Source organism: Hemicordylus capensis, chromosome 1 (genome assembly GCF_027244095.1).
Source record: "Hemicordylus capensis ecotype Gifberg chromosome 1, rHemCap1.1.pri, whole genome shotgun sequence".
Taxonomy (NCBI): Eukaryota; Metazoa; Chordata; class Lepidosauria; order Squamata; family Cordylidae; genus Hemicordylus; species Hemicordylus capensis.
Window position 1 is genome coordinate 35,108,180 of NC_069657.1, and position 24,939 is coordinate 35,133,118.

Here is a 24,939-nt window from a genome sequence, read left to right on the forward strand (position 1 = left end):
GAGGTCATTTTACTTCTGCAAAAGTATGTGATAGAATCCTTCTTGCCATCTCACCACCTGGACAGGTTCTATTCCAGATCATTCCAAGTGCCGAAGGGGGGGGGAGGGATCCGGCCCATTTTGGGCCTAAGGGCACTTAAAAGATTTATACAAACAACCAAATTCTGCATGATCTCATTTGCATCCCTAATTCAGTTCTTGATAGGAGACAGGTGGTTTGTCGCCACCAACCTAAAAGATGCTTATTTTCATATCAGAATATGTCCAGCACACAGGAAATACCTTCGTTTTATGGTCGGCCCTCAAGTTTACCAGTACAAAGTCCTACCCTTTGGGATCTCCACTGCCCCAAGGGTATTTATGAAGGTGATGGCTATAGTAGTAGCTCATCTCCATTGCCTTGGAATAGAAGTATACCCATACTTGGACGATTGGATTTTGACAGCCCAATCAAAGGACAAACTGGAGCAGGACTTGCAGACACTCATGCTCACCCTCAAAGATTTAGGCATACATGTCAACTACAAAAAAATCCAAAATGACTCCTTTGAAGTCTCTCCTATTCATAGGGGCTTTACTAGATGCAGACTGCCAGAGAGTTTTCCTCCTGGAGGAGTGCTTCCTCAAACTGAGCCACCATGTGAATTTAGCTATAACTTCTCCAGTGAGAACAGCATACCAGATACAAGTTATTTTAGGTCTAATGGCCTCTTGTACTTGCTCAGTCACCCCTGTGATACTTCACATGCATCATCTGCAACTCTGGTTCTTGAAGAACTTCAACCTCCTGCACGGCTCACCGATGCAGATTATGCATCTACTACAAAATATATGATATTCCCTCCTGCAATGGTCTTTTCAAGCACATCTGGCCCGCGGGATTTCATTTCAACCACGCTTCCCACAGGTGATCATGACCTCGGACACTTCCAGCAAAGACTGGGAAGCACATTGCCTGACTTACCGCATCAATGGATCTTGTACAAAAACTCAGAAACAATTACACATAAATGTGCTAGAACTATTGGCGTGTTTTCTGGGAATGAAAGCCTTCAGGCCTTTGCTATAGAGGAAAGTGGTCCAGCTCGTGATGGACAACACGACAGCTATGGCATATATGAACAACCACAGCAGTACTGTGTCACGTCCCCTGTGCAGCCTGGCATTGAAATTATGGGATTGGTGCATTCAACACAATGTCCACTACATAGCAATTCACATCAAAGGGGTGGACAATGTGGAAACCAGCACACTGAGTCGCACATTGCACCACTCAGATGCTCATGAGTGGAATCTATCCATGACCTACTTGTCCCCCATCTTTCACACATGGGGACTCCCAAAGATAGACCCCATAGCCTACCCAAAGGTCAGTTTGAAATGGGTCTAGATAATCAGTTAGAAATTAAAATGTTTAGGTTTCTTCAGCGGCAGCAGTTTTCTGGTCCATCTCTAATATTGGAGGTATTTGTGCTGTTTGAATAAAGCTGAGGCATTTATACTTTCCAGTTTCCTAACTGCACCAAACAGTACATTTCTTGTGTTATGATATACATATTGGGTAGCATCCAGATTAAGTTAGTTATGACAAAGTCCCACTAAAACATTAAGTTAGTCACAATTAACTTCCCAATTGATTTCAGCTGTGTTTAGTTGTGACTAACTAGTCTGGATGCTGCCTATTGTACTCTATGCTCTTATAATAATAAAAGAAGTTTAGAATTAGTGAGAAAATAAATATTGCATATGTTTCCATTTCCCCCAAGGTTTCCATTTCCCCCTAAGAAAAAAATACCCCCTCCCCCGATAGCTTTAAAATTTCTTGAAATTTTTCATTTATAGGCCAAGGGGAGAAGGAACAGTAGCCAAGACCACTCACTTCCTCTGTGCCCAGGCTACACTGTGAGATAGCTGAAGTTCCTCCTCCTTGCCACCCTCTGCTGGCTATCTAGCACCCTCTGTCAGTGTGTGTGTGTGTGTGTGTGTGTGTGTTGCTGTAGAGAAAGGAAGAGTTGGTTGGGGAAACTGTAGGTTAGGGAGATGATACAGGTATTTCCCAGTTCCTTTATTCCAGCCCAATTCACTGCAGAGGCAGGTGAGTTAGTCAGTGATCAGTGATGTTTTCCCTTCTGGGATGTGGGCCCTGCTAGGTACCCAACTATGGTGACTGTTCCAAGCTTGGATTACTAACAGAATAAGCAGAGACACTGATAACTGTATGTATTTATTTCAAGACCTTTTATCCCACCTTGCTGCCCCAATGTAAGGTAGTTCCCAATAAACCACAATGGTCTCAAAATAACTAAAACAATTCAGTAATGAAAAAGCCTTCAGTTTAAGAGGAGAGGTAAGATGCTTTACATTTTCATTTGTGCTCTAAAAAAGAAGTGTGGGTGCAAGTTAAGGTGCCCATCTTAACTTCCACACCATAAAGCCTTTGTACAGTCTGGTACATAGGAACATGGGAAGCTGCCTTATACCGAGTTAGACCATTGGTCCATCTAGTTCAGTATTGTCTACACAGACTGGCAGCGGCTTCTCCAGGGTTGCAGGCAGGAATCTCTCTCAGCCCTATCTTGGAGATGCCAGGGAAGGAACTTGGAACCTTCTGCATGCAGATTTTATTTTATTTATTTATTGTTAGATTTCTATACCTCCTTTCGCTAAAAACAACCCCAAGGTGGTTTACAAAAGTTAAAACACATGCTCTTCCCAGAGCAGCCCCATCCCCTGAGGGAAATATCTTACAGTGCTCACACATCTAGTCTCCCATTCATATTTAACCAGGGCAGACCCTGCTTAGCTAAGGAGACAAGTAATGCTTGCTCCCACAAAACCAGCTCTCCTCCCTATGATGGCTTTAGAAATGAGGCTCCATGCATCCACACTGCCTTGGTCTTTCATTTGGACATTGGGCTGGAAAGGGATACATCCAGGCAGACATTTAACAAGTGCAGCTTCACTAATAACTTCCTAGAGATTCCCCTGATGAATTTCTGCCTGATGCATCTCTGATCAAGGCAAGCTATTATTGTGGTGTAGACTGCCCTTGAACATGGAGGTTCTACACAAGAGCCAAACCATCTGTGAATATGGAAACCTCATTTCTTAAGTATGGCCATATTATGAATATGAAGCTTCCATATTCACTGGCAGTTTGGCTCTGATGCAGAACCTCCATGTTCAAGAGCAGTATACACCAGAATGATGGTTTCTTGTTGCTGGGTGGGAATGGTTTTTAGGATTTCCTTGAGGTTCCATCTTCGGAACTTCCTAGCATGGGGTCCTTGGTTCCGGGGGCGTATCTAGGGTAGGGCAGGCAGGGCACGTGCCCTGGGCGCCACTTGAAGGGGGGCGCAAATTCTTACAATTGTTTTTTTTTTAAAAAAATGGCCACCAAAAACAAAATGGCCACTGCACATGCTCAAATGGCCCCTGTGAGGCCCTAGGCTATGCCAGGCCTCGCAGAGGCCATTTGAGCATGCATGGTGGCCATTTTGTTTTCAGTGGCCATTAAAAAAAACACAATTATTTTTAAAAATGGCCACTGCACATGCTCAAATGGTCTCTGCGAGGCCCTAGAGGCCAGCAGTGGGAGGGGTAACCTTTGCAGACACCCCCCCCCCAGCCTATAGGAAGCACCCCGAAGGGGCTACAGGTTAAAAAAAATAATTTAATATAATATAAGTCACTGTACACATATTCAGTTTGGCACTATGTACAGAGAATCAGGGCTTGTGACTACTGAGCTGAAGCTTATGAGCTAGGATTGTATTCATTTGCTCTTACTTTGCTTCTTATGATAAGTGAGTTAAATGTGGTATCTTAAAAATATGGTTATTAATGGTGAGTTTGTCTTTGAATCAGTGTGAAATCCTTAGTATTAAGGCGCGCTGGGAGTTTCTTGCTCTCTTTCTCTCATTTTAACTGTCTTTCTGAAATACTAGAATATATTCCAAGCAGTGACACAGTTTACTCTGCATATCCATTAATTATTTTCAGAGTATCTGGGAAAAGTCAAATTCTCCATTTATTTTTAAAACGTATGTAATAGTGATGCTAGTAGATGCATAGTAGAGAATTAGACAGGCACTTCTGTTTAGTTTTCCAAGTACACCTCCACATAGTATTTGGGTATTTCGTGAGCCCCAGCATACTGAAATTTGTAGTTTTCTAGCATTTTTTGGTCTGGCTACGTCTACTGCTAAATAGTTTTTGAAATTTTAAAAGATTAATGAGCTTGACTTATATTTTTCACCTGATATTATAGTAAAGTTATCTGAAAGATGGGTGTCAGATGTTTGGACAAGGGGCGCAATTTCAGTGCTTGCCCTAGGCGCTATTTCCCCTAGATACGCCTCTGCTTGGTTCTATACATTTTTACTCTGAAGTAGGCCCAGAGAAATAAATGGAACCTCAGCCAGGTTCCCCTCTTCTATGCTTTGCTGAGGGGCTGGGAGGAAAGGGGGGAAGGAACCCACATTCTTGCCTAGGATCTCTGCTGGTCCCGATTCCTGTGTGTTTCCACATAAGTAAGCCCTAGTTGAATCAATGGACTTACCTTTTAGGTGTGGGTGAGAGAAAGCGGGCAAAGGGAGAAAACAAATGCCCATTAAAGGAAAGGGAGGTATACATATACATTTTATATGCCGTAAAATGATGATAACAAAATAAATTACAATTATTTACACAAGAAAAGTACAGATTAACTTTTAGTTACCATGGCGATAAGAAACTTTCAATTACAACATACTTAAAACTTTTTGTTTTGTTGCTGATATATATATATATATGATTGATTAATACTAAGAAAATATGAATTTTTCTCTATGGTAGAGACAGTTTTGGATATTTTAATTCTTGGATATACACTGAGATTACAGTTAATTTAGGATCTGCTTCTAGCTATTTTTTATGATTCTTATATATTTTTATTATTCATATATATATTTCTTTTATACTTTTTGCATACTTATAACTCACTAGTTTGGCTTTTTCCTCTTTGAAACTGTTCTGATGGGTTTTTAAAATATTTTCTGAGATGGGTGTCATATCAGCAATTTAAAAAAAATTAACGAACAGTTATGGATAGATATATAGGGCTTACTTTTACCTTTTTGCTGTTAATTTGGCAATTTTTTATAGTGTAAACACTGTTTGTGTTTAGTCTCATTTCTATTCGTGAGGTGTATTGATGCTTTTTTCTTTGTTACTTAACTACTTGTGAGGGTTGGTAAGGGAAGAGGTTCCCTTTTTGTTGTTCTCCTTTTTTTTCATGCTGATAATTAGTAATGTGATATATCCTTTGTATTCTGGAAATTCATGATGTATTCATCTTTTATTCTTTCTTTATTTTAAAAATAAAAAAATCTATTTTTTTTTTAAGGAAAGGGAGGGTGAGGAATGGTTGTTTAACTATACAAGTGCCAGAGTGCTCACAAACTGTCCTTATCAGGCACCAATGTTCAGAACCAGGAAGTCACTCGCTAGAAATTGCCAGGACTTGCCCCTCCCAACTTTGGCTTCAGAATTCTCAATGGGCAGACTCAGTTATGCTCTTGACTAACTTTCCTTCATTATTTTCCGTTACTATGGGGACTTTGAATAGTAATTACTCTAAAACCACTAGATTGATGTTTTTCAAACCAGCAAAATACACCCATCCAGTATGGACCTGAATTTTGAGGGAATACTAAAAAGACATCAAACAATTTAAAAATATACATTATCTGTGGTGAAAAAAGGTCACCAATACTTTGAAACCTCTTTTTAGGAGTTAAAAACAAAAACTCCTGTATCTCAGACATTTTGCAACAGATTTGTATCAAATTCGGAGGAGTGGTATCTCTTGTTCCCCAGTTGATGTGTGCACAATTTTATGGGATATATATATATATATATATATATATATATATATATATATATACACATACACACACACATATATATATATATACATACATATACATATATATTCTTGGATATGTGAAATGAGCTGTATTGTGTTGTTTCTGTTATGGGTCATTGACCGTAATAAACATTCATTCATTCATTCAGTGTTCAGGGCTTATAATGGCGTAATGTTGAAAACACTGTGCCAGTACAATAACAACCCCCAGATCACAATACTATAAAAATACATTATCCAAAACCAGAATAAAATTTTTGGTATCTGGGAACTCAAATTCAGACCTCAGGTAGCATATAAAGGCCCAGTTGGAATGACCAAAACTTCTGGATAGGCTTCAAACACAGCCTCAAGTAGAGTACATTACAGTGATCCAACCTAGATGTACAGTAGCTAAGGCATTGTCAGCATAGCCATGTGTGACTTCTCCAGAAACAGATGCAGCTGGTACACCAGGCTCAGCTGGGCAAACACTTTACTGTTTACAGCCTGCAATCCAGGAGCAAAGCTGGGTCCAGGAGCACTTCAAAGCTGCACACCTGATTTTTCAAGGAGAGCGCTATTCTGTCCAAAAGAAGGTGAATGCCTGCTGCTGGCTTAGTCTTACTGACGAGGAGCACTTCTGTCTTGCCTGGATTAAGTTTCAAATTTTTGAACTATTTTTGATACTGAATTTGTTGTGAGAATCATCAACAATTTGGTGACACCAAAGTCCAAATCTCCTGGTGACCTTCTGGATAACAGCTGATCAAATAGAATATTCCTAATTTATCATTCTGAGAGACCAAATAGGCTATAAGATTTTGCTTCATAAGTGTGGGACTGAATACACATAGAGGTGTCCTTTGCTACCTACTGGCACAGGCACAGCAGCCACTGAACATTGTGTTCATGCAGTCCTGAGATATTTCTTTTAAGACAGCCTTGATGTGAATGTTGCATTTCCTCAAATCTAATAACCCTGGAGTCCCCAGGTGAGGCAAGGGAGACTGTTAGGCAGTGGAATAGGTGGTACACCAGTAGAATCTCAGTTCTGCTTCATGAGCCCAACACTTGAAATCTGGTGAATTGTGGATGGGGTGCCTGATCAGGGAAGTGGAATCTTTATGTACTATAGCTACCTTTCTCCTTGCCCATCAAATCAAGGTTGGTGCTGCACCTGGAGGACAGAGCTGAGAGAGGATTACACATTTTCCCTTGTCCTGTCAGGTCTCCATTTACATGCCTGATCAGCAGGCTCACCCAGGATTCCATCTCAGATAGTATTTGTTTTGCTATTCACTGGCCTGCCATTTAGTGGCAGTATGACTGGCCTGCTGGGATGCTAACATCTCTGTCAAAGTTGCCCCAGTGAGGAGAGGACTGGAAGAGATAGTGAGGCTATTCTCACTATGGGGGGAAAACGGGCTAAAGGAGCCCAGCCTGGGTTTCCCCCATTGTGAGAACCACCGGGTGGTTCTCTGGCGGCTGGCCCATCAAAGTATCCCGCCCCTTAAATGAGGTTAGCAGAGCAAGCGCTCCACTAACTGCATTTGGGTGATCATGAGTCTCCATGCCGCAGCAACTTGTGAGGAGATGCCCGCAGGGAGGCTAAAACAAGCCTCCCAGTCTCAGGGGTCTTCCCAGGATGCCACGCAGGTACCATCAACAGTAATTGTCCATTGGAAATGCAAAAGGGTATTCTCAGAGGAGAGAAAAAATTAATAATTTCATTACCTGGATGAAGGAAACCAAACTGCAGTAATCTCCTCTTTCTTTTCTTTTCTTTTCTTTTCTTTTCTTTTCCCATTCCCTTTTCAAATTACAAAATAGATTTTATGTGTAATGCTAGAACCTGGTTTTCTGTTGTTCTGCTTTTATTTATATTTTGCTTTTCAACTTATAGGAATATTTCTGGGAGTCACTAAGTTTGGGTTTATGCGCCGGAATACGAAGTGGTATAACATGACTGCCAACATTTGTGCTACTCTGAATGACGGTAATGATTTCTTATTCTCAACACTTTAATTAATTTAATTTTTTTTACATTTATATTCCGCTCTTCCTCTAAGGAGCCCAGAGTGGGGTACATAGTTTCTCTAAGGAGAGATTCCGTTCTTCCTCTATATATATTCCACTCTTCCTCTAAGGAGCCCAGAGTGGGGTACATACCCATGTATTTTAAATTAGATTTGTTTTATATTTTTGCTTAATATTTTTATTGTCATTTTATTGTATGTTTTTTAATTTTTGTAAACCGTCTTGGAATTGTTTTTAATGAAAGGTGGTATATACATTCAAAAATAAATAAATAAATAAATAATGTTTCTCCTCACAACAACCCTGTGAGGTAGGTTAATTGGAATATTTGTCTTGATGGAGAAGGCCCATCCCTGAGTAGCAACCAGATGAGCTGGCGGCAACTGCAGACGAACCTCTCCTCGTCTGCAGTTGCCACCAGCTCATCTGGTTGCTACTCAGGGATGGGCCTTCTCCATTGCTGCCCCGAGGCTTTGGAGCACATTTCCTGCTGAAATAAGAGCCTCCCCATCTCTTACAACTTTTAAAAAGGCAGTCAAGATACATTTGTTCACCCAGGCTTTTAATTAGATATTGTTTTAATTGTGTTTTTAATAGTTTTGATGTTTTAAATTTCAAATTGTTGTAATGTTTTAATCTTTTTATCTATTGTGTTCATTGTTTTGTTCTAAACCACCCAGAGACTTGCGTTTTGGGCGATATACAAATGTGTTAAATAAATAAAATAATAAATAAATAAAAAGGAAAGAACTGCTAACTTGGCAAAGAGGCACCTTTTAACATGGTGATTCTCTTTATTTAGCAGGGTGACAGTATATGGCCCTATCCACCTCCAGCACAGTACCTCCAGTGACTGTTGCTGGTGTCTATCTTGTGTTTCGTTTTAGATTGTGAGTCCTTTGGGGACAGGGAGCCATCTTATTTGTTTATTATTTCTCTGTGTAAACTGCCTGAGCCATTTTTGGAAAGGCGAAATTGAATAAATAAATAAATAATAAAATAAATAATAAACTGTGTCATGGGACCGTGTAGTGTGTATGTGTGCATGTGCACACAAGAGTTAATCTCTTGATATGTTTTACTTGTCTCTAACATCTAATTCTTTCCTACAAGGATGTTTTAATGTCCCCTTTCTAAATTTCTTAGCACTGTCAGAAGTTCTTCCAAATAGATAAATAGATAAATAAGTAAATTAAAGCTTAACCCAGGTAGAGCAGCTGCATGCTAGTACTTGATTATTCCCCTTACCCAGCCCCCGCCACGGCTCCCTCACTTCAGAGATCTCCCCACCCTCACCTGAGCCATCCTCCTCCTCCTCCTCCTCCTCCTCCTCCTCCTCCTCCTCCTCCTCCATCATCCCGTTGCTTCCACCCCCTCACCCCTCTTGATTGCTCCTCCATCCCATTGCTCCATCCCCCTCATCCCTCTTGGTCGGAGCTGTGGCATTGCTGGTGCTGATTGGAGAAGCCGCAGCCCCCTAACCCCAGAGACCTCCCCAACCCCACTCCTGCTCTTCCCAGCAGGAGCGACAGCAGCAACAGTGTTTGAATGGGCCCTTCCTTGCCGCTGCTGCCATGGCCACTCGTTCCCTTTGTAAGAGATTTGAGATGCCCAAAACCCCTTTATAGTTAGGAATAAATGGGGATCCCAGAATCCTCACATTAACAAGACCTGTGAGTTCTTTTCAGTGGTCTTGGCTGTCAAGACTCTCAGGATCCAAGAAAACACGAGTAGAATAAAGGGGTAAAACGATCAAAAGGATTTATTTCTCACCAGATCTTAGGCAAATCTCAGCATACAACACGCAACAAGAAATACTTCTCTTTCTCCTAAGCAATCAAGCAGTTTTAGCTAACACCTTTTTAAAAAAAATTGTCAGAACCTCTCCCCTCTTGTGGTTCCTCAATTCCCCTGGGACATACAAAAAGAACCTTGTGTTTCCTCTTTTTGCTAGATGCTGGGCGTTGTCAAATTGATTGATCGATTCCCTTCCTCTCTTTTTACCTAACCCCAGACTGGGGTTTTTATACCCTTTTCTGGTCACCTACGCATTAACAACGATTGGATAAAGAAGGGGTCTTGACCATCAATGACCTACGGTTAAACCTGCTCCCTTTGACATTTAATATCTTTGGAATGAGCTTCCCACTGACATAAGACTCTCCCCATCCCTAGCGGTTTTTAAAAGAGCTCTGAAGACTCATCTTTTTAACCAGGCCTTTTAACCTTTTAACTTTTGTAATTTTAACTACTGTAAATTGTTTTTGTCTTTAGGCTGCTTTTTGGCATTTTAATTGATTTTAATGTTTTGTGTTTTTGTATTGTTTTATTATTGTGTACCGCCCCGAGACTTTGGTTTGGGGCAGTATAGAAATATATTATATATATATACATACATACATACATACATACATATCATTGGCCAGAAAAATATGACAGAAGTATGCGGAAGTGGAATATGGGTGAAAACATGGGCGAGCGACCCTTCAAGTGGAACACTGAGCTTGACGTACGCTCATTTTTAGACAGTGAAAATGGGGAAGTTCACCTGAGCTGACAGGCTGATTCTCTAAATTTAGACAAAAGCTTAGGTGGGGGCTATCTCGAACAATGGGTGGAAAATTGCTCACTCGGGGGATGATGAGTTTTGTATGGTCAGTCAGGAAGGAGGATATCTAATCTGGACGTAAGTAAGAGATTTGGGATGCACCCAAGGTGGGAGTGTGTGTTCGATCGTAAAAGGATATCTAATTTGAACATAGTGCGGGGGATTTGGAAATTCACCTATATGACAGCATTCGCCCATGAGTTCATGCCAAGGCCAAGGCCTAAACTGTATCAAGCAAATGGTCTCATGTCAAGCATTTATCTAACATATTATGGCTAACTTATCTAATACTTATCTAATACAAAGATGTCCTCAACTAGATCTTACACCTTCAGGATGCCAATGGCCTTGGTAGCCCTGAGCAGCAGTGGCGGTTGACTGGGCCCTTCCTCACTGCCACTGCTGCCGCCATGGCCACTCATTGCCCTCAGGCCGCTGACAGGCCTAGGCCTGTCCCTTGCCATTTCTTCTTTCTCTCTTTCCCTCTCTTCTTTTTCTCTCTCCTCTACTCACTTCTTTCTTTCTTTCTCTCTCTCTCTCTCTCTCTCTCTCTCTCTCTCTCCACCCCCAATCACCATAGTGCTTCTGCTCTGTTACCTCCGCTTGGTAAAGCACTGTGTGGATATATAGATATATCTCCCAAATGGCATTGTGGGTCTGGGGACCCACATCTGAGAACTCCTGTGTGTACAGAATGGTATAGATTAGCTGTGAAAGGCTGTATGTTTATGTGGGAGGTTGATAGACCAGGGATGTTCAGATTAGTGGTTTTATTCATTTTAATGATTGGGGACTCGGAAGGGTTCCCTGAAGGACCTGTCAGCCCTAGCAGAGATCACCCAGCACCACTGGACCAGAGCTTAGAAAATCAGGCAAGACCCTTCTAAGTAATAGAGCCTTCCCTAGGGAAGGGGTCGGGCCAAATCACTGTAGCTGGACAGCAGCTATAAAAATCAACAGTTTGCTCCAAGCCACTGGAACAGTATCCCTCTTATCCAACTCTTGTGTGTTCCTGCCTGGAGTTAACCAAGGTTCTGATCCCTTTCCCTTGAAGCTGTCTGATATCTGTGTCCCTTTCAAATCCCTTTCTCAGTAGAGACCTTGGCTTGGCCAAGAACAGGATAGATGTTAAGTGAAATATTTGAAATCTTTCTTTCTTTCTTTCTTTCTTTCTTTCTTTCTTTCTTTCTTTCTTTCTTTCTTTCTTTCATATACCACCCACCTTAAAGCGGCTCAGGGAGGTTTATATTAAACATTCAAACTGTTTAAAATTTTAACATAAAACATAAAATAAAAGCAGTTACAGTATTAACACAAAACTCATAAACCAGTTAAATATTATTAAAAGCCAGGCTGAAAAAATGGGTCTTATGACTCTTTCGAAAGTCTCCAAAGATGATAAACCTTTTATGCCCATGGGGAGCACAATCCACAATCTAGGAGTGACAACTGAGAAGGTCCGACCCCAAGAGATGGGGTTGCCAAATGAACTGGTGGCACTCCAAGATGGACCTCTCCTGATTATCTTAATAAGTAGTGGAGATCTTGCAGGAAAAGGCGCTCTCTGGGGTAAACCGGGCCTAAGCTGTTCAGGGCTTTAAAGGTGATAAGCATTTTATATTTCTTGCAGAAACATACCAGCAGCCAGTGCAACTGTTTAAAACAGGCATAATGTGGTCTCTCCGAGTTGCTCTGGAGACCAATCTGGCTGCCACATTTTGGACTAACTGAAGATTCTGAACTACATACAAAGGTCCTACATAGAGTGCATTACAGCAGGGATGCGCAAAACGTTTCAGATACAAAACGTTTTGTTCCCATAACAGCCCATTTTTGGTGTTTTGTAGACAAAACTAACACCCATTTTCCAGATACAAAGTTTTGTCTACAAAACAAAACATCCCTGTTTCGGCTACAAAACATTACAAAACAAAAAAGTTTTGGACCTCCATTTTCTGGCAATCCCTGAGTCAGTCTCCATTTTGTGTATGACATCTCTTTGAATTTCCCACCCTTCCAGCCTTACGATCGGTGACCTAAAGCATGGGCTGACCTGCTGACAATTCCCTCCTTATTCCTCATTGGCTCTTTTGCCTCCTGCCACTCTTTACTGACCCCACATTGGCCAGGGAAAGGGTCGAAGAAGGGGCAAGGGTGGGGTGAGTTCAAGGAGAGGTTTTCAATTCATTCAGCAAGTTAGTAGTCGCCATTCTGCCTTTCTGCCTCATTGGAGAGAGAGAGAGAGAGAGAGAGAGAGAGAGAGAGAGAGAGAACTAGTTTGCAGCATTGCATGCCTCAAGTTGCGAGGATGCCATGCCATTGCCTATGCCTGCTTTGTTGCCAGCCTGAGCCGAGCCTGCTAGCCTGCTGTGGTTACTGCATGCCCGCCTGGGAATGGATTCAGGGGCAGAAGAGTGGGTTGGGTGGTAGTGCCCCAATGGGTGCCTGCCAGGCTGCTACAACCTAGATTCCAAAGGAATTGGGCAAAGGGCTGATTATTTGTGATTTGTTGAAGTTTATGCATCTTTAAGATTTTTTCCCCCATAGGAAATAATGGAGGTTTCAGCAGCCCATAACTCCACTTGGGGGCACCAGGGTGGCCCAGAGCGAGTGGTGGTGTAGTGCACATAGGGTGCTAACCACCCCATGGGTTGCTAACCCATGGGGTGCTGGGTTCTGTTGTTTCTGAGGTGTTGATTCTCTGGTAGCATATGATATTTTTTAACAACCATGAATCCACTCTCATATGCTACCAGAGAATCTACACTCAAAACATCTCAGAAACAACAGAACCCAGTACCCCATGAGTTAGCAACCCATGTGGGTGGTTGGCACCGTATGTGCTCTACACCACCACTCGCTCTGGGCCACCATGGTGCCCCCCAAGTGCAGTTATGGGGCTGCTGAAACCTCATCATTCCATTCCCTATGGGGAAGAACCTTAAATACACATAAATTCCATTAAATCTTTAAAAACCAGCCCTCTGGCCAATTCCTCAATCTTAAACTTCAAAAATTCACCGGATATCAGCCCTTTGCCCAGTTCCTCTGAAATTTCGGTGGTAGCTTCCACCCATTGGGCACTACAACCCTCACCCAGTAGGTCTTGCCCCAGGGCCATTTTTTAAAATCCAAAACATTTTGGCTTCGGATTTTGTAATTTCGAACAAAGAACAAAATGGGGGTGTTTCGGATTCAGGCCAAAAACAAAACAGGAAAAAAACCAAAACGCACAACCCTACATTACAGTACTCCAGCCTGGAGGTTATTAGCTGATGCACCACTGTTTTATTTATTTATTTAGTATATTTGTATACCGCCTCAAATTCCCATCTCTGAGCAGTTTACAACAAACATAAAACAAATTAAAATAGATATTAAAACAATGTAATACCACAATTCTACTTTAAAAGCTTGAGTGAATAAATGCATCTTAAGAGTCTTTTAAAAAACGGTCAGAGATGGGGAGGCTTTTATTTTGGCAGGGAGCACATTCCAAAGCCTAGGACAGCAACAGAGAAAGCCTGTTCTCGAATAACCACCAGAGGAACTGATGGCAACTGTAGATGGACCTCTCTGGATCATCTCAATGGGTGGCGGGGCTCATAACAAACAAGATGTCCTCTTCAATATCCTGGGCCTAAGCTGTTTAGGGATTTATAGGTTATGACCAGCACATCTTTATTTATTTACTTATTTACTTATTTATTATATTTCTATGCTGCCTCCTACCATTGTCTCATGGCAGTTTACAAAATAAGTGATAAAACCAGAATTAAAAGCAAACATTAAAACAGTTACAAATTTAAATCAATTTAAAACAGCAGAACAATAAAAACCAACTTACAGCTGATGAAAGGCTTGATTAATTAAATGCATCTTGAGCATTTTTTAAAACCTGCTAGAGAGAGCAAGCCACCTAATGGCGCAGGAGGGAAATGACTTGACTAGCAAGCCAGAGGTTTCCAGTTCGAATCCCTGCTGGTATGTTTCCCAGACTATGGGAAACACCTGTATTGGACAGTAGTGATATAGGAAGCTGCTGAAAGGCTTCATCGCATACTGTGTGGGAGATGGCAATGGTAACCCCCCTCCTGTATTCTACCAAAGACAAGCACAGGGCTCTATGTTCACCAGGAGTTGACACCGATTCGACGGCACACTTTATCTTACTTTTGAGATCAGGAAGCTCTTACAACATTAGGGAATTCATTCCAAAGACTCGGGGCAGGAACAGAAAATGCTCGACCCTGAGTCGCTACCAGATGAGCTGGGGTATATTGTACTTTGTATTTTGCCCAGAAAAATATTGGTAGCCAATATTTTAATATAGGAGTAATGTGGAAAAGTTACTGTTCCTTTAATATAGGAGTGATGTGGTCTCTTCAAGATGAACAAGAGACCAACCTGGCTTCCGTGTATTGTACCAGTTGCAATTTATATAGTATGCACAAAGGCAGCCTCACATAGAGTGCATTGCAGGATTCAAGTGTGGAGCTTACCAGTATATTCACTACTGTTTTGTGAAACAGTTCTGAGGTCATTCTCTTCAAGGAACAGGTGAAGCTGCCGTATCAGCCAAAGTTGGTGAAAAGCATTCTTAGCCATACCCTCAACCTGAGACACCAGGATCCAAGAGCACTCCCCAAACCACTTACTTGATGTTTCTGGGTGTCTCTGTGTGTAACCCCATCCGGAACAGGAGATTCTATCTCGTCCTCCAGATTATGGCCTCCCACAATGATCACCTCTGTCTTGCTTGGATTCAGCTTCTATTTTTATGAATCATCCAACCCATTACTGCCTGTAGCAGGCCTGGAGGAGAGGTCTATCATTGGCTCCTAGTTGGAGGGCTATAGGCCACCTCCAGCCTCAAAGGCAGGATGCCTTTGAGTACCAGTTGCAGAGGAGTAACAGCAGGAGAGAGGGCATGCCCTCAACTCTTGCCTGTGGCTTCCAGCGGCATCTGGTGGGCCACTGTGTGAAACAGGATGCTGGACTAGATGGATCTTGGGCCTGATCCAGCAAGGCTAATCTTATGTTCTTATTAAGGGAGATAATTCAATTTCCTGATAATGATGACATGGGGAGAAAGATTTTGGTATCATCAGTGTATTGATAACACCCAGCCCCAAATCCCCTAATGACCTCACCCAGCGGTTTCATGTAGATGTTAAAAATGGTTTCATATTGTTAAAAGCATTGGTGACAGAATGGAGCTGAAGCTCCATTTTGTAATTTCCAATGTCAATAGAAAGTAATAGAATGCTTTTTCTCTTCCACAGATTGTGCTGATCTCTCACTTATGAATGTCATTTTAACAAATACTCATTTAATCATCCTTTCCTCACTGGGACTATTTATCAGTCAAGATCTGTGTGATCCAGCTACAGAACAGATTAAAGTAAGCAAGCATACTTTTGAATACAAAAACACTAATCTGTTGATCTTTATGGTGATCTGAGATCCTTCGCAACTTGAGTTCTGTCCTTGCGCAGAATCCCCTGCGGAAGGATTTCTTAGCTCCTCGAGGCACTTTGTAGCTCCGACTTCTATGCTCAAAGCATGCTCAGTACTTTTGGCAGCAGAGCACCTGCTGCTCAGTTCCGTCTTTAATGCTGTTGCATGTACCTCATCAATGATTCGCTCCTTAGTTGGGATCAGTTACTGTTAAAATTAGGAAAAAATCATTTGGATTTTATTTATTTAACATTTTATATCCCGCTCTTCCACCAAGGAGCCCAGAGCGGTGTACTACATACTTAGGTTTCTCCTCAAAACAACCCTGTGAACTAGGTTAGGCTGAGAGAGAAATGACTGGTTCAGAATCACCCAGCAAGTATTATGGCTGAATGGGATTTGAACTCGGGTCTCCCCGATCCTAGTTTAGCACTCTAACCACTACACCACACTGGCTTTGACCATGGATTGTTCACATTTTTCTGTCATTTTGGACTTTGACCTAATAAAAGTTCGCAAAACCTTTAAGAAGTGCTCTTCTTCTGATGGTACTCACCCCTCTTCAGACAAACACAATCGTTGTTTGCTGTACCTAGAAGGAGATCACATAGTTCATTCTTGTAAGATCTGTCTCTCCTTTTCAAAACAAATCAAAAGTAGAGAATTACATCTCATGGCTGCTCTATACAAAAAAGCATTATGACCCTTGACACCAATGCTGCAGTCCCTGTTACTAGGGGGGTGCGTTTCGTTTTGGATACAAAACGTTTTGTGCCTCAAACAGGCCATTTCGGCTGTTTTGTAGCCAGAACAAAACACCCAGTGCTCAAAACAGAAAATTTGGTAGCCGAAACAAAACATCCCTGTTTCAGATACAAAATGATTTGTTGTTTCAGCTGTTTCAGAACTCCATTTTGCAATCGCAAAAAGTCTTTCTCCTTCAGTCTCCATTTTGAGTTTTGACATCTGTTTGGGCTGATCTGCTGGCAATTGCCTCCTTATTCCTTTTAAGGAAATTTAAGGGTAAAATTTATCCTGTTTGGCCAGTGGGGCGGTGTGCACACTGCGTGGGGCAGTGTGCATTTCATTGTTGTTTCACACTGTTGTGTGTAGATCAATTGCATTTCTGGGGGGGATGTGGATGTGCATGACCTTTGGAAATCTGCCTGGTTCTTTGCAAAACTCTGCTGTTGTTGTTGATGTATGATGTTGATGTAATTTGGGGTGGATTTGGAGCAGAAAGGGGGCTTTGGGGACAGAAGAATGGGTCAGGTGGTAGTGCCCCAATGGGTGCCTGCTGCCACCTAGATTCCAAAGGAATTGGTTAAAGGGCTGAATTTTAAACAACTTCTGAAGTTTACATGTCTTTGGGCCAGATTTGAGGCAGAAAGGGGGCTTGAGGGGCAAAACAGTGGGTTGGATGGCAGTGCCTCAAGGGGTGCCTGCCACAACCCAGATTCCAAAGGAATAGGGCAAAGGACTGATTTCTTAGGAATTGTTGAAGTTTACGTGTCTTTAAGGTTCTTCCCCCCCCCCCCAGGAATAATGGAGGTTTCAGCAGACCCATAACTCCACCTGGGGGGCACTGGGGTGGCTGGGAACAAGTGGTGGTGTAGAGCACATAGGGTGCTAACCGATGGGGTGCTGGGTTCTGTTGTTTCTGAGATGTTCTGAGTGTAGATTCTCTGGTAGCATATGAGATTTTCAACGACAAACCATGAATCCACTCTCATATGCTACCAGAGAATCTACACTCAAAACATCTCAGAAACAACAGAACCCAGTAGCCCATGGGTTAGCAACCCATGTGGGTAGTTGGCACCCTATGTGGTCTACACCACCACTCGCTCTGGGCCACCCCGGTGCCCTCCAAGTGCAGTTATGGGGCTGCTGAAACTTCCATTCTCTATGGGGAAGAACTTTAAAGACACATAAAGTCCATTAAATCTTTAAAAATCAGCCCTCTGCCCAATTCCTTTGAAATAATTCTGCAGCTTCTTTGCCCCCACTGGGCACTACAACCCACTCTACTCTGCTCTGAACCACCCCTTTCCCCCCGACGTGAAACTATACTTTTTCTGAAGCCTCCATTATTCCCTATGGGAACATAGGGACATAGGAAACTGCCATATACTGAGTCAGACTATTGGTCTATCTAGCTCAGTATTGTCTTCACAGACTGGCAGTGGCTTCTCCAAGGTTGCAAGCAGGAATCTCAGCCCTATCTTGGAGATGCCAGGGAGGGAACTTGAAACCTTCTGCTCTTCCCAGAGCGGCTTCATCCCCTGAGGAGAATATCTTGCAGTGCTCACACATCATCTCCCATTAATATGCAACCAGGGCAGACCCTGCTTAGCTATGGGGACAAGTCATGCTTGCTACCACAAGACCAGCTCTCCTCTCTTAAAATCTTAAACTTCAAAAATTCACCAAAAATCAGCCCTTTGCCCAATTCCTCTGAAATTCCACCCATTGGGCACTACCACCCCCACCCACTAGTTTTGCCCCAGGGCCATTTTTTAAAAGCTAAAACATTTCAGATTTGGATTTTGCAATTTTAAACAAAGAACAAAATTGGAGTGTTTCAGATTGGTTGATTTTGAACAAAGAACAAAATAGGGGTGTTTTGGATTCGGGCCAAAAGCAAAACAGAAAGGGGGGAAAAGCACAACTCTACCTGATACTGTCGACATCCTCAACCTTGATTTCGCCTGACCATCAGTGCTCGAAGTCAAAGTTGGTGTCAAGGCATCTAGGTGTTCATCTGAAAGAGCCTCCCATACTTTACATGTTGACTTGGAACCCTCAAAAGAGGTTTTTAAGAAGCCCCGCAATGTCTCTAAAGAAAACATCACAAACAACATAAAAACGGAAATGAATATGAATACAAGTATTTATATACCACTTTTCAGCCCAAGTTCCCAACGTGGTTTACATACAGAAATTAATTAAATAAATGGCTGAATTAATCAATTAAATGGAAACACCAAGAAGAAAATTCTCCGTCTCGCTTAGCTTCCAAACATCACAAAACCTCCTATTCTATTTTGATATCACAAATGTCTCCTTCAAAATTGGAGACAGCCCAGCATTCAACATCAGTGACCGTTGGAGACACACAGCTAGCTTCTCCATCTTCAATGTTGATTCAACCATTGACATTGAGCTCAGGGTCCAAGGGATCAAGATCACACCTCTTTTCCTTGCATGGTTCAATTTTCAACACCTACTGTATCTAGATCTCCTTCCTCTTTCCCAGAGGTGCCCATCATCACTACAGAACTTTATTCGATTACGACCCTGATGCTGATATTGATACCGATACAAGTACCTCTCACTGGTATTGTCCCACAGATCAACTGTTAAGTGCACACTGGTGTCAGGTGTGGCTGTGCTCAGCAACCCTGACATGGCCGCTCTGCATGTCCAGTACAGGGAGGACACCACTCGCCTGCTGAAGGTGGTGCGTGAGGGGATGTTGTAGTTGGAGGCAAGCAGTTGAAGCAGCCAGGAAAGACCTATCCTATCTATCAGCTCCATAATGAATAGGTAGAGAGAGGGAGATCTTTCCATTTCTCTATGGGAAGAAAGGAAGAGGACTGACTCACTACAGGAAGTACCTGAGGTGTCAAGGCAGGGGACATAGAGTAGAGGCAAGCAGGGACAGGTAAGGAGGCTTTCACTAACTACCTCTACTCCCAATGCCCCAGTGGTCATTAGGATAGTTGGTGCAAAAGGTCAATGCACTGGAACTCCATCTTCAACAAAATGTTCATACCATGTGTCCACCATGTGTCCACCATCTTGAATCAGGGTGGATGACAGCACTACAAACTATGACTTTGATATTTCCCTATGTGTCCCTACAACTCTACCAGATTTCGTTCATATTGGTCCAGGCATTGTGAAATGGGGTGGGTGGGCAGACAGACAGACACACTCACACACACAATCTCATAAGCTTACTTAAGTTTTTGGTTTTTTTAAGGCTGAAAAATAATTAAAATAAAGCAGTTTGTTTATTTATTTATTTATTCGATTTTTATACTGCCCTTCCGAAAAGGCTCAGGGTGGTTTACAATTAAAAACAGAAACCATTAAAAACAATAACAATTAAAACAGAGATATAAATATTAATACCAATTAAAAAACATCTTAAAAAACAATTAAACTAGCATAACAATTAAAACCCTGAAAATCAGGTTGGCATTAAAACAATTAAAACTAAATAAAACTCCTAAAGGCCAGGCCAAACAGATGGGTTTTTAGGGCTCTCATTTATGTATGTATTTATTTATTTATTTATTTATTTATTTGATTTATATACCGCCCTTCCGAAATGGCTCAGGGCGGTTTACAATTAAAACAGAAAACATTAAAAACAATTAAAACAGAGATACAAATATAAATACCAATTTAAAACAACTTTAAAAACAAACTATCAAAACAATTAAAACCCTGAAAACCAGGTATTAAAACAATTAAAACTAATTAAAAACCCTGAAAGGCCAGGCCAAACAGATAGGCTTTAAGGGCTCTCTTGAAGGACAGCAAAGAATCAAGATTACGAATTTCCGCTGGGAGTGCATTCCACAGTCCAGGAGCAGCTACAGAGAAGGCCCGCCTCTGAGTCGTCACCAAACGAACCGGAGACAACTGGAGACGGACCTCCCCAGATGACCTTAACGTGCGGTGGGGATCATGTAAAAGAAGGCGCTCTCTAAGATATCTTGGACCCAAGCCGTTCAGGGCTTTAAAGGTAATAACCAGCACTTTGTATTTTGCCCAGAAACATATTGGCAGCCAGTGTAACTGTTTTAAAACAGGCATCATATGGTCTCTCCGGGTTGCCCCAGAGACCAATCTGGCTGCCGCATTCTGAACTAACTGAAGTTTCCAGACTACGTACAAAGGCAGCCCCACGTAGAGCGCATTTCAATAGTCAAGCCGGGAGGTTACCAGCTGATGCACCACTGTTTTGAGGTCAACCTCTTCGAGGAATGGGCGCAGCTGTCGAATCAGCCGGAGCTGATAGAAAGCACTCCTGGCCATGGCCTCCACCTGAGATACCAGCGTGAGGCCTGGGTCCAGGAGTACTCCCAAACTATGCACCTGCTCCTTCTGGGGGAGTGTAACCCCATCCAGCACAGGAAGATCTAACTCACACCTCAGATTCTGAGCCCCCACAATGAGCACCTCCGTCTTGCTTGGATTCAGCCTCAATTTGTTCTCCCTCATCCAGCCCATTACTGCCTGTAGGCAGGCATTTAGAGAATGAGTGCCATTTCCTGAGGATGAAAAGGAGAAGTAGATTTGGGTGTCATCAGCATACTGATAACACCCAGCACCAAACCTCCTGATGACCTCACCCAGCGGTTTCATGTAGATGTTAAAAAGCATTGGTGGCAGAATGGAGCCCTGAGGGACTCCATATAACAGCTCCCGTTTTGAGGAGCAACTGTCACCAAGCTCCACCATCTGGAATCTACCCGAGAGATAGGAACGGAACCACTGCAAAGCAGTGCCCCCTATCCCCAACTCCCCCAGGCGATCCAGAAGGATACCATGGTCGATGGTATCGAATGCCGCCGAGAGATCCAGAAGAACCAGCAGAGTCACACGCCTTCTGTCGATTCCCCGGTAAAGGTCATCCATCAGGCCGACCAAGCTTGTCTCAACTCCATAGCCCGTTCTAAAGCCAGTTTGAAATGGGTCTAGATAATCAGCTTCCTCCAAGACTGCCTGGAGCTGGTCAGCCACCACCCTCTCAATCACCTTGCCCAACCAAGGGAGATTGGAGATTGGCCTGTAGCTGTCCATCGCTAAGGGGTCCAGGGAAGGCTTCTTTAAGAGTGGTCTAATCATTGCCTCCTTCAGGCAGGGGGGCACCCTACCCTCCCTCAGCAATGCATTTATGATATTAATTAGGCCATCTCCAACAATCTCCCTGCTAGATAGAAGCAGCCAAGTTGGGCAAGGATCCAGAGAACAGGTGGTAGGCCGCACCTCCCCAAGCAGCTTGTCCACATCCTCAGGAGTCACAGATTGAAACTGATCCAATCTAATACTGCAAGAAGGATTGCTGGACACCTCCTCCATAGACCTTGCAGAAATAGTGGAGTCCAAGTCAGCCCGAATACAGGAGATCTTATTCGCAAAGAACCCATTAAAGGCATCACAGCAGAGCAACCCCAGGGACTGATTGGAAGTAGAAGGAGGAGAAACCAAACTCCTCACAACCCGGGATAGCTCCGCCGAGCGTGAACCTGCAGCTGCAATACGCGCAGACCAGAATCTCTTTTTCGCTGCGCGCACTGCCACAGCCTAAGCCTTCAAATGGGTCACGTGCTGAATCCTGTCAGATTCGAACCGAGTTCTCCTCCACTTGCGCTCTAGTAGCCTACCCAACCACTTCAGCCCCCACAGCTCCTCAGTATACCAAGGGGCCCTTTTTGCAGCAGGTCGGAAGGGACGCTTAGGAGCAATTGTGTCTACTGCCCTGTTGAGTTCCCTGTTCCAGGTTCCCACCAGGGCATCGACAGAATCACCGGCCGCACCAACATCAAAATCCTCCAAGGCCTTTTGAAATCCTGGGTCCAGCAGCCTTTTCGGACAGACCATCCTAATAGGTCCACCACCCCTGCAGGGGTGGATTGCGGCTGTGAGACCAACCTTAACCAGGTAGTGGTCCGTCCATGACAATGGGGAAACCACTGGATTCCCCACCCACGGAACACCCCCCTGATCCGAACAGAAGACCAAATTGAGTACATGCCCAGCAACGTGAGTCGGTTCAGAAACTAGTTGAGATAGGCCCATAGTTGTCATGGCTGCTATGAACTCCTAAGCCGCACCAGACAAGCCAGCCCCAAAGTGGATATTGAAGTCCCCCAGCACCAAAAGTCTAGGAGACTCCAACATCAACTCCGCAACCAGCTCCGTCAGCTCAGTTAGGGAGTCAGTTGGGCAGCGGGGTGGACGGTACACCAACAGAATCCCCAATCTATCCCTAGTTCCCAGCCTCAAAAATATGCACTCAATATAAGTCAGATGTCTCACAGGGGCCCTGGTAAGGGAAATGGTATTCTTATGGAACACTGTCTTGAAGGACAGTAAAGAATCAAGATTACGAATTTCTGCTGGGAGTGCATTCCACAGCCTGGGAGCAGCCACAGAGAAGGCCCGCCTTTGAGTTGCCACCAAACGAACCGGTGGTAACTGGAGATGGACTTCCTCAGATGACCTTAACGTGCAGTGGAGATCATGTAAAAGAAGGCACTCTCTAAGATATCTTGGACCCAAGCAGTTCAGGGATTTAAAGGTAATAACCAGCACTTTGTATTTTGCCTGGAAACATATCGGCAGCCAGTATAATTGTTTCAAGACAGGCATAATATGGTCTCTCCGGGTTGCCCCAGAGACCAATCTGGCTGCCGCATTCTGAACTAACTGAAGTTCCTGGACTACGTACAAAGGCAGCCCCACATAGAGCGCATTGCAATAGTCAAGCCAGGAGGTTACCAGCTGATGCACCACTGTTTTGAGGTCATCCTCTTCGGGGAATGGGCGCAGCTGTCGAATCAGCCGGAGCTGATAGAAAGTACTCCTGGCCATGGCCTCCACCTGAGATACCAGCGTGAGGCCTGAGTCCAGGAGTACTCCCAAGCTGCGCACCTGCTCCTTCTGGGGGAGTGTAACCCCATCCAGCACAGGAAGATCTAACTCACCCCTCAGATTCTGAGCCCCCACAATGAGCACCTCCATCTTGCTTGGATTTAGCTTCAGTTTGTTATGCCTCATCCAGCCCATTACTGCCTGTAGTCAGGCATTTAGAGAATGAGTGCCATTTCCTGAAGATGAAAAGGAGAAGTAGATTTGGGTGTCATCAGCATACTGATAACACCCAGCACCAAACCTCCTGATGACCTCACCCAGCGGTTTCATGTAGATGTTAAAAAGCATTGGTGACAGAATGGAGCCCTGAGGGACTCCTTTGTAAAGTGACCACTTGGTCCTCCAACTTACCTTTTATTAATCATTATGCTATAGATATCCACCCAGCAGTAGAGGCTAACTTGGGATGGGCAGTTTTGAAAAAGGTGTTTTAATAACTTCCACACACCCTACCACCTTCATGGTGAGCTTGTTAATCACCCAAGTTGTGAAGAGGATCCTGGATCACCATGAAGATAAATGGGTTGCTTACCTGTAACAGCTGATCTTTAAGTGATCCAGGATCATTCACAACACCCACCCAGCCTCTGTGTTGCTCAGATGTTAATCAGATGTTACGGTAAGCTACTGATCTTCATCATATCAAACAAAGAACAGACCCAGTGGCATAGCAAGAACACTGGCAGCCCCTGTCCATGCCTTTACAAGTCTTGGAAGGCCAGGACAAACAAATAATTTTTTAGGGCTCTCTTAAAGGCTGACAACGAGCCTAAACTGCGCATATCTGCCGGGAGTGCATTCCATAGACCAGGAGCAGCTACAGAAAAGGCCCGGTTCCGAGTTACCACCAGACGTACGAGTGGTAACTGGAGACGGACCTCTCCAGATGACCTCAACAAGCGATGGGATTCATACCAAAGAAGGCGCTCACTAAGGTAACCTGGACCCAAGCCATTCAGAGCTTTAAAGGTAATAACTAGCACTTTGTATTTCGCCCGGAAACATATCAGCAGCCAGTGCAGCTGTTTTAAGACAGACATAATATAGTCTCTCTGGGCTACCCCAGAGACCAATCTGGGTGCCGCATTTTGAACTAACTGAAATTTCCAAACTATGTACAAAGGCAGCCCCACATAGAGTGCATTGCAGTAGTCAAACCTGGAGGTTACCAGCTGATGCACCACTGCTTTGAGATCGTTCTCTTCAAGGAATGGACACAGCTGTCAAATTAGCTGAAGGTGATAGAAAGCGCTCCTGGCCATAGCCTCCA

General features: G+C 43.4%; 1 protein-coding gene across 13 annotated transcripts in view; it reads left to right on the forward strand.

Annotated features, from left to right (window-relative positions):
- Positions 1-24,939, forward strand: part of LOC128334054 (cation channel sperm-associated auxiliary subunit beta-like) — a 178,015-nt gene that overhangs the window by 48,501 nt on the left and 104,575 nt on the right. For all 13 annotated transcript variants that reach the window (XM_053270302.1, XM_053270325.1, XM_053270324.1 and 10 more), the window contains 2 exons: positions 7,794-7,886; positions 15,821-15,939. In XM_053270302.1, coding sequence (XP_053126277.1) covers positions 7,794-7,886; positions 15,821-15,939 — 212 coding nt within the window. The remainder of the gene's footprint in view (positions 1-7,793; positions 7,887-15,820; positions 15,940-24,939) is intronic.